Source organism: Ascaphus truei, unplaced genomic scaffold (assembly GCF_040206685.1).
Source record: "Ascaphus truei isolate aAscTru1 unplaced genomic scaffold, aAscTru1.hap1 HAP1_SCAFFOLD_1746, whole genome shotgun sequence".
NCBI classification, from domain to species: Eukaryota; Metazoa; Chordata; class Amphibia; order Anura; family Ascaphidae; genus Ascaphus; species Ascaphus truei.
In genome coordinates this window covers 41937-52500 of record NW_027454642.1, presented here as the reverse complement: position 1 = coordinate 52500, position 10564 = coordinate 41937, and the positions used below count along the sequence as shown (strand labels likewise).

The 10564-nt window shown below is 54.0% G+C and overlaps 1 protein-coding gene across 4 annotated transcripts in view; it reads right to left on the bottom strand.

Annotated features, from left to right (window-relative positions):
• Positions 1-1618: 1618 nt before the first annotated feature.
• LOC142476822 (phosphoribosyl pyrophosphate synthase-associated protein 2-like) overlaps positions 1619-10564 on the bottom strand; it is a 43350-nt gene continuing 34404 nt past the window's right edge. Inside the window, exons 9-10 of one of the 4 annotated variants that reach the window (XM_075581970.1) lie at positions 2314-2417; positions 1619-1789 (exon numbers count right to left, since the gene is read on the bottom strand). In XM_075581970.1, the coding sequence (XP_075438085.1) occupies positions 1709-1789; positions 2314-2417 (185 nt within the window). In that variant the 3' untranslated portion in view covers positions 1619-1708. Of the gene's footprint in view, positions 1790-2313; positions 2462-3287; positions 3470-10564 lie in introns of those variants that run through there. The other 3 variants (XM_075581972.1, XM_075581974.1, XM_075581979.1) reach the window with 3 other exon arrangements.

The following is a 10564-nucleotide window of genomic DNA, read 5'->3' as shown; positions in this document are numbered from 1 at the left end:
AGGAAAGGAAATCCCTGGCCTGGAGAGCTTACAGTCTTAATGCTAGATCCATATAACTCTGTTGTGTTTACGCTAATAACGGGACATTCCTGAAATTGGTACCTGACCCTGTGTGGTAGGCAGAGACACAGGGGCAGTGCCTGCCAATATCATAAAGAGCAGTGCACTTCCTATTTAGTAGAAGTGTGTGTCAGAGTTAAGAGTTCAGTCCAGAGTTAGAGTCTGCTGAGTCTGTCACCTGGCTGGCCCAGGGTGACAGAGAGAACCTATATCAATTGGCCGTTGGAGAAGGGGAGCCATCAGCCTCTGAGTAGAGCTGATGCAACCTTAGTTAGGGAGGTGGACCAATTCCTCTCACCCTGTTTAGGGGGCGAGGGAAGAGCTAGCCCCACCCTGGGTGCCCTTGACCTGGGGTGGTGGCAGGGACACAGAGACCATCCTGAGGGAGAGCAGTCCTGTGTGGAGGAAGACACCCTGTACCTGATTGATAGTCTTGTTGCTGCTATTCTGCTGCTGTGAATAAAGAGCTGCGGCTGCTTTTAAAGATATACAGTGTGAGACTGGAATCTCTCATCCCCGAGGGGGGGGGGGGGGACTCTCTGGAAGGATTCCACCCGTATTCCTGGGGCTCAGAGATGGAGGCGCTGCACCATTACATACATAGTTACATAGTTACATAATAGATGAGGTTGAAAAAAGACGTACGTCCATCAAGTTCAACCTATGCTAAATTCAGACAACAGATACTTAATTCTATATCTATACTTACTTATTGATCCAGAGGAAGGCAAACAAAAAACCCCATTAAGGGGAAAAATTAATTCCTTCCTGACTCCAAGAATTGGCAATCGGATTAATCCCTGGATCAACATCCTTCCCATATATACTTATTTGGTATATCCCTGTATACCTGTCCCATCTAAAAAGATGTCCAACCTTTTTTTGAACAAATCTATTGTATCTGCCATCACAGTCACCATGGGTAATGAGTTCCACATTTTAACTGCCCTTACTGTAAAGAACCCTTTCCTTTGTTGCTGGTGAAATTTCCTTTCCTCCAACCTTAAGGGATGGCCCGAGTCCTTTGTACTGCCCGTGGGATGAATAGTTCTTTTGAAAGCTCCTTGTATTGTCATTGAATATATTTGTATATAGTTATCATATCCCCTCTTAGATGCCTCTTTTCTAATGTAAATAAATCCAATATAGCTAGCCTCTCCTCATAAGTTAGAATGTCCATCCCCTTTATTAATTTGGTGGCTCTTCTCTGCACTCTCTCTAGTTCCATAATGTCTTTTCTTAGGTTTGGTGCCCAAAATTGTACTCCATATTCAAGGTGTGGTCTTACTAATGCTTTGTAAAGGGGCATAATTATGTCTACTTCCCTTCCATCCATTGCCCGTTTGATGCAAGATAAGATCTTGTTTGCCTTTGCAGCTACTGCATGACATTGGGCACTATTGCTAAGCCTGCTGTCTACAAGCACCCCTAAATCCTTCTCCATCAAGGATTCCCCCAATATATCTCCATTTAATTTGTAAGTCGCCTTTTTATTCTTGCATCCCAAATGCATAACCTTACATTTATCTGTATTAAACCTCATTTGCCATTTACCTGCCCACGTTTCCAGTCTCTCCAAGTCCTTCTGAAGCGAAATTTCATCCTGCTCTGATGAGACGGAGGCATTCACCCCAGAAACCTGATCCGGTCATCCCCCATACCATCGCGGGAGACTCAGGCCCCCCTGTTGCCAGCAGGTATGCACCACACTCAGACACGTAGCCAGACCCTAGTACAGAGGAGGGGGACCCGATCTGCGATTGGCCCAGGGAAGGGGGGCTACATTGGGAATCGATGTTATTTTTCTTCATATTAATGGGTATCCTCAAAGCTAATGATATGCCAAAATGACGTCCATTAGCAAAACTACAATTGTTTCTTCACTTTTTCTGCTTGATCAATAGGGTGACCAGATTTCGAAAATGAAAAACCGGGACACCTTAAAAAATAATTTATTAAACAAATTACATCACGTGACACCCCCCATTGCCATGACAACAAGACACTCTGATGCCCCTGCAGTGTTAGTGTGTATAGAGGTGGGGGCTTTGCTTGGGCCCTTCAACTCTTACAGCCAGGGCATTATTGGCCAGGAATGCCCAGTTCGGAGGGGATTACTACTTCAAAATGTATTTGATTCGTAACAACATCAAAAAACTCTAATACCAATAACTAACAACCACAGACAATGATAATCTAAACCATCAAATAAAATGTCTACGGCCCTTGTTCAAGCATGTTTGCGGTACTTACCAGATAAATCAGTGCCTGCAATCCACGACTGTATCCGCCTCTCCGAGCGTCTGAAAGCAATCCAGCGTTCCTGGTGTGTGGCTGAAGAGGTGAGGGACTCCCTCCTCTCAAACGGAAAAGAAGAGCAAAAAATAGAGTTGGAACATACCTATCATACAGGGATGAGAGAGAGAGACAGAGAATGAGAGAGAGACAGAGAATGAGAGAGAGACAGAGAATGAGAGACAGAGAATGAGAGAGAGACAGAGAATGAGAGAGAGACACAGAGAGAGAGAGACAGAGAATGAGAGAGAGACAGAGAGAGGGACATAGGGAGAGAGAGACACAGAGAGAGACAGACACAGAGAGAGAGAGAGAGACAAAAGTAATGTACTGTATAACCATTATACCGTACCCCCTAGTATTCGTGTAATCATTGTCCCACACCCCCTTTTACTCACGCTTTGGCAATACTGAAATGTTCTTTTGACAGAGACACACAGAGAGAAACAGAGACACACAGAGACAGAGACACAGAGAGAGAGACAGAGACACAGAGAGACACACAGAGAGAGACAGAGACACACAGAGAGAGACAGAGACACACAGAGAGAGACAGAGACACAGAGAGAGAGAGACACGGGCCTATTTAGTAAGCGTCGATAAGGCTGCGTCTATAGTATTTCAGACGGAGGGAAGGCACACACGCTGCAATACACTTGCTGAAGCCTGAGCTTTTTTATGGCTTTGCAGGGTATGCAGCGGGTGCGATTGGGGGCGTGGCAATAAATATTTGGAGGCGTGGCAATAACGTTCCGGCGCGGACGTCACTTCCCTACCTCACATCCCGATCCACCGGCATTTTTTCACATGCAGCATCTGAAGCATTGTGCAGACAAGAAGAAAAATGCACACAATGCGCACCAGAGATTAAAATATAGTAAATTATTTATTAATAAAACAAGAAATAACCGAGGAGGATCCAACCCCACCTCAGTACTTTCTTCTCGTTGCTATTGCCACACTATACGTCCTGACGCCGGAAGGGAAGTTGGTACGCGACCAAGACGAGACACCGGATTTACAGTGGAACCACAACATACCACAGATTGCCGGAGGACCACACTGCGAGGGGCGCAGCCTATCGAGTTTCCCGGTCATCGTCCAAAGTCTGGAGCTGCGGAGTGACCACCGGATTACCACGGAGCCCGAGCCTGTCTCACACAATGCTTTTACCAAACGGATGTTTGTGAGTTTGCTATTTTTATCTTGTCCAGGAAATGAAATTGTTAAACCGAATTTACACATGGAGCGGGCGCTTTCTCTTCTTCTTTTGGTTAGATATCTATCGAGGAGGTGGTTGTTTCCCTGAAGAGAGCTGCCAGGGCTCCAGAGGACGCCCGAATTGGATCCTTTTATGATTGAGTTATAACATAGCTATTAGAGCTAGGTTTCTGGACTTTTATTGTGTTTAGGCATAGTGTTTATTATTATTTTATTACAGCTACTTTTTAGTAATTGCACTGTTATTAATTCTGACCACTAATTCTCACTGCCATTATAATCTCTCTCTAGCCACAAGCAAATTGCTATATCAGATATACCGTATTTCCTCGATTCTAAGACGCACTTTTTTTTCCCAATTTCACATCTCTGAAATAGGGGTGCGTTTTAGAATCGATGTACTAAAAAAAAAAAAAAAAAAACCTGCTTGGGGGCGCTGCAGACAGAGGGCGTGCAGCTTTCAGCGTTTTACCAAAAAGCGCGGTAGCCGTCTGCTTGAGCCACGGCCCCCCGCCCGCTCTCCCCCTTGTCTCAGTTTGTTGCTTGAAGTGCTGGCCCCCCCTCTGCGACCCACAGCAGTGCGGCTGTAGCGGCACCACCAGCTGACCGTCCCTGACTGCTACTCACAGCTTCCAGCCCCACGAGCCCTCTGCTACTCACAGCTTCCAGCCCCACGAGCCCTCTGCTACTCACAGCTTCCAGCCCCACGAGCCCTCTGCTACTCACAGCTTCCAGCCCCACGAGCCCTCTGCTACTCACAGCTTCCTGCCCCACGAGCCCTCTGCTACTCACAGCTTCCAGCCCCACGAGCCCTCTGCTACTCACAGCTTCCAGCCCCACGAGCCCTCTGCTACTCACAGCTTCCAGCCCCACGAGCCCTCTGCTACTCACAGCTTCCAGCCCCACGAGCCCTCTGCTACTCACAGCTTCCAGCCCCACGAGCCCTCTGCTACTCACAGCTTCCAGCCCCACGAGCCCTCTGCTACTCACAGCTTCCTGCCCCACGAGCCCTCTGCTACTCACAGCTTCCAGCCCCACGAACCCTCTGCTACTCACAGCTTCCAGCCCCACGAGCCCTCTGCTACTCACAGCTTCCTGCCCCACGAGCCCTCTGCTACTCACAGCTTCCAGCCCCACGAGCCCTCTGCTACTCACAGCTTCCAGCCCCACGAGCCCTCTGCTACTCACAGCTTCCAGCCCCACGAGCCCTCTGCTACTCACAGCTTCCAGCCCCACGAGCCCTCTGCTACTCACAGCTTCCTGCCCCACTACTCACAGTTTCCTGCCCCATTAACCCTCCGCCCCCCCTCTGCTACTCACAGTTTCCTGCCCCATTAACCCTCCGCCCCCCCCCCTCTGCTACTCACAGCTTCCTGCCCCATTAACCCTCCGCCCCCCCTCTGCTACTCACAGCTTCCAGCCCCACGAGCCCTCTGCTACTCACAGTTTCCTGCCCCATTAACCCTCCGCCTTCACATCAGGTGACTGCCCAGGATCTCATGGGAATTGTAGTTTCTCCACGGAGCCTCTCTGCCTAATCTGCACAGACACACAGCTCAGCTATTGCATCACACTGCCTGTCTCACTCTGCTAGGGCACACTGCAACACTGTTGCAAACACTCCACAAGCTTCTCACTGAACAGAGGCAGCACAACAGGACACACACTGAACACACATATGAGGTTCCTACCACATCCTTACATTTTATATATCTTTAGATATATACTAGCTGATATACCCAGCGTTGCCCAGGATTGCAGGGGCGGGGGGCGTGAAAGGCAGGGAGGGGGGGGGGGGGACGGGGGCGTGAAAGGCAGGGAGGGGGGGGGGGGGGCGTGAAAGGCAGGGAGGGGACGGGGGCGTGAAAGGCAGAGAGGGGACAGGGGCGTGAAAGGCAGGGAGGGGGGTAGGGGCATGAAAGGCAGGGAGGGGGGTGGGGGCGTGAAAGGCAGGGTGGGGGGTGGGGGCGTGAAAGGCAGGGAGGGGGGTGGAAAGGCAGGGAGTGGGCTTGAAAGGCAGGGAGGGGGTGGGGGCGTGAAAGGCAGGGAGGGGGGCGTGAAAGGCAGGGAGGCGGGCGTGAAAGGCAGGGAGGGGGGCGAGAAAGGCAGGGTGGTGGCGTGAAAGGCAGGGAGGGGACGTGAAAGGCAGGGAGGGGACGGGGGGCGTGAAAGGCAGGGAGGGGGCGTGAAAGGCAGGGAGGGGACGGGGGGCGTGAAAGGCAGGGAGGGGAGTGGGGGCGTGAAAGGCAGGGAGGGGGCTGGAAAGGTAGGGAGGGGGCGTGAAAGGCAGGGAGGGGGTGGGGGCGTGAAAGGCAGGGAGGGGGGCGTGAAAGGCAGGGAGGGGGGCGTGAAAGGCAGGGAGGGGGCGAGAAAGGCAGGGTGGTGGCGTGAAAGGCAGGGTGGTGGCGTGAAAGGCAGGGAGGGGACGGGGGGCGTGAAAGGCAGGGAGGGGGCGTGAAAGGCAGGGAGGGGGCGTGAAAAGCAGGGGGGGCGTAAAAGGCAAGAAGGGGCTGTGAAAGGCAGGGGGGCGTGAAAGGCAGGTGGGGCGTGAAAGGCAGGGGGGGCATGAAAGGCCGGGGAGGTGTGAAAGGCAGGGGGTGGGCCGTGAAAGGCAGGGGGGCGTGAAAGGCAGGGGGGTGAAAGGCAGAGAGGGGGGTGGGGGGGTGAAAGGCAGGGAGGGGGGTGGGGGCGTGAAAGGCAGGGAGGGGGGTGTGAAAGGCAGGGAGGGGGGCCGTGAAAGGCAGGGAGGGGGCGTGAAAGGCAGGGAGGGGGGGCGTGAAAGGCAGGGAGGGGGGGGCGTGAAAGGCAGGGAGGGGGGGGCGTGAAAGGCAGGGAGGGGGGGGCGTGAAAGGCAGGGAGGGGGGGGGCGTTAAAGGCAGGGAGGGGGGGCATGAAAGGCAGGGAGGGGGTTGGGGGCGTGAAAGGCGGGGGGGGTGAAAGGCAGGGAGGGGGTGGGGGCGTGGAAGGCAGGGAGGGGGTTGGGGGCGTGAAAGGCAGGGAGGGGGGCGTGAAATGCAGGGATTGGGGCGTGAAAGGCAGGGAGGGGGGTGGAAAGGCAGGGAGGGGGGTGGAAAGGCAGGGAGCGGGTGGGGGCGTGGAAGGCAGGGAGGGGAGTGGGGGCGTGAAAGGCAGGGAGGGGACGGGGGCATGAAAGGCAGGGAGGGGACGGGGGCGTGAAAGGCAGGGAGGGGACGGGGGCATGAAACGCAGGGAGGGGACGGGGGCGTGAAAGGCAGGGAGGGGACGGGGGCGTGAAAGTCAGGGAGGGGACGGGGGCGTGAACAGCAGGGAGGGGACGGGGGCGTGAACAGCAGGGAGGGGACGGGGGCGTGAAAGTCAGGGAGGGGACGGGGGCGTGAACAGCAGGGAGGGGACGGGGGCGTGAAAGTCAGGGAGGGGACGGGGGCATGAACGGCAGGGAGGGGACGGGGGGCGTGAAAGGCAGGGAGGGGACGGGGGGCGTGAAAGGCAGGGAGGGGGGTGGGAAGGCAGGGAGGGGGCGTGAAAGGCAGGGAGGGGGTGGGGGCGTGAAAGGCAGGGACGGGGGCGTGAAAGGCAGGGAGGGGGGCGTGAAAGGCAGGGAGGGGGGCGAGAAAGGCAGGGTGGTGGCGTGAAAGGCAGGGAGGGGACGTGAAAGGCAGGGAGGGGACGGGGGGCGTGAAAGGCAGGGAGGGGGCGTGAAAGGCAGGGAGGGGGCGTGAAAAGCAGGGGGGGCGTAAAAGGCAAGAAGGGGCTGTGAAAGGCAGGGGGGTGTGAAAGGCAGGGGGGGCGTGAAAGGCAGGGGGGGGGGGGCATGAAAGGCCGGGGAGGTGTGAAAGGCAGGGGGTGGGCCGTGAAAGGCAGGGGTGCGTGAAAGGCAGGGGGGTGAAAGGCAGGGAGGGGGGTGGGGGCGTGAAAGGCAGGGAGGGGGGGCGTGAAAGGCAGGGAGGGGGCGTGAAAGGCAGGGAGGGGGGGCGTGAAAGGCAGGGAGGGGGGGCGTGAAAGGCATGGAGGGGGGGGCGTGAAAGGCAGGGAGGGGGGTGGAAAGGCAGGGATGGGGGTGGGGGCGTGAAAGGCAGGGAGGGGGGCGTGAAAGGCAGGGAGGGGGGCGTGAAAGGCAGGGATTGGGGCGTGAAAGGCAGGGAGGGGGGTGGAAAGGCAGGGAGCGGGTGGGGGCGTGGAAGGCAGGGAGGGGACGGGGGCGTGAACGGCAGGGAGGGGACGGGGGCGTGAAAGGCAGGGAGGGGACGGGGGCGTGAAAGTCAGGGAGGGGACGGGGGCGTGAAAGGCAGGGAGGGGACGGGGGCGTGAAAGGCAGGGAGGGGACGGGGGCGTGAAAGGCAGGGAGGGGACGGGGGCGTGAAAGGCAGGGAGGGGACGGGGGCGTGAAAGGCAGGGAGGGGACGGGGGGCGTGAAAGGCAGGGAGGGGACGGGGGCGTGAAAGGCAGGGAGGGGGCGTGAAAGGCAGGGGGGGACAGGGGGGGCGTGAAAGGCAGGGGGGGACAGGGGGGGCGTGAAAGGCAGGGGGGGTGAAAGGCAGGGGGGGCGTCAAAGGCGGGGGGGGCATCAAAGGCAGTGGGGGGGCGTCAAAGGCAGGGGGGGCTCAAAGGCAGGGGGGGCGTCAAAGGCAGGGGGGGCCGTCAAAGGCAGGGGGGGCCGTCAAAGGCAGGGGGGGATGTCAAAGGCAGGGGGGGCATCAAAGGCAGGGCTGGGAGAGCGTGAGAGAGAGAGAGAGAGACAGAGACACAGGGGCCTATGTAGTAAGCGTCGATAAGGCTGCGTCTATAGTATTTCAGACGGAGGGAAGGCACACACGCTGCAATACACTTGCTGAAGCCTGAGCTTTTTTATGGCTTTGCAGGGTATGCAGCGGGTGCGATTGGGGGCGTGGCAATAAATATTTGGAGGCGTGGCAATAACGTTCCGGCGCGGACGTCACTTCCCTACCTCACATCCCGATACACCGGAATTTATTCAGATGCAGCATCTGAAGCACTGTGCAGACAAGTTCACTTTCTCCCGGTCTGGAAATTAACTTTAATTTTGTGTGTGTTGTGTGTGTTTGTGTTGTGTGTGTATACCACCGGCATACAAAAAAGAAAAATGGCGTCACTTTGAAAATGTAACTTCACTTTGATTGGAGAAGACAGGTCATGTGATCATGCCACCGCGCAAAAAATCACTTGGCTCTGTCTCCTTCAATTTCGCGCCTTTGCCAGCTCTCTCTGACGTGCGCGCTGGTGCCATCTATAGACATCCTCAAAGAGGACCATAGATGTGAACGCGCAGCGTGCGCGCGTCTCCCCTCCGCTCCGTCTGAAATACTATAGACGCAGCGGTAGGCACTTATCGGCCAAAATGCCAACTATCATTCAGTAGCCTCGATAAGTGGGCGATAACGGCCTGTATCGCCGAAAAATCTTTTGAAGAAAATCAAATCGCCGACTGAGCGGCGATAAGCCACATAGACACTTTTCTGAATGTTCATAAACACGCGCGATTCCAGTAGCCGTGAGTCGGCGATCGCCGCCTATCGCGGCCCTAAAATGGCAATTTTCTCCCCAAATCCAAACAGTAAAATAAGATTGGTGGTGAGAAGCATCGATGAGCGGCGATACGGGACTTAGAAAAATGTTGGCCTTTTTCCTGCATTGGATTGATGCCGGGGATCTCAGGAGCTGATACCCATTAATACCAGCACCGGAGACCCCCGGCATGAAGCCGATGCAGGAAAAATGCATTTACAGCCACTTCATTACCTTAGCGGCCATGGCGACGTGTGTGAGAAGCCACCGGAGCCAAGGTAAGTTAGGTTTGCAGAGGCCCTGCAGCTTCCCCGGCACTTAATTTAAGTGCCTTTGGGAAGCGCGCGGGGCCTCTGTAAACCCAGCGCCCCCCGCATTCAGTCTCGCGCCCCCCTGGGGGTTGTGCCCCCCAGTTTGCGCACAGCTGACTTAAATACCAATTGTATTTCAAAAGCGAGAAGTATCAAAACTATGAAAGCACCTCGCAGGTTATGAACAGAAAACAAGGGGAGTTTAATGAATGGACCTTCCCCAAATGGTAATTTCTCCTGTGGGAGAACACGGTGCCTTACGTGTAAACATCGTAAGAAAGGGGATACGGTTACCTCCCACTCAAATGGAGTGTCATATCCAGTAGTAGGACATATAGACTGTTTGTCTACACATATAGTATATCTGCTCACCTGTCCATGCGGTCTCCAGTATGTTGGGCGGACAGCACATACATGACGTACACGCTTCCTAATCTTTCAAGACATTAATCCCAAATAGATCATAAGGATTCGGGTTCTTTATCTCTGATCGGCTTTGAAGCTATTCCGTCTTATCTATTAAGTGCTGTGATAGGTTCAAAAGATTGAGCCTTAGGGAAACATATTGGATTTATGTCAGGGGAACATTCAATCCAAAAGGTTTGAATGAATGCATTGCCATTAGGGCAGTTGTTTGAATTTGGGTTAGGAACAGTGGTCTGGGGGTGAATGATTTATTAAATTTCCTCTGGAACTAGTTCGCAAATAGGACCCTTGGTAGGAATTTATATATACACTATATCTTCATCACATTCATAGTAATGACATTAAAAACAAATTTATTCACAGAATTAAGTAGTCACTGTGTGGGATTAGTTTAAGATTTATTTATTAGATAATTTATCACTATGTAACACACTTTAAATCACAAATAAATAGGTATCACATTATTGCAATGTATTGAGTTGTAAGATATTAATGTTATTTGTAACACACAGTAGATTAGAAACATCACAATAATTAAGTATTAAATGTAATATTTATTGATCACTATAGCACTATAATAATTTGTTGGCATGGTAATCTATAACAGGGGAGCGCAAACTTTTGAAGCTGCGTCCCCGTGCCTGTCCTCACCCGGTCTTGTGCCCCCTCCCCTACCTGCCAGCTGCGTCAAGTGACACTCCGTGGTCGCGTGACGTCACATGACCCCGCGGTGTCATTTGATGCCG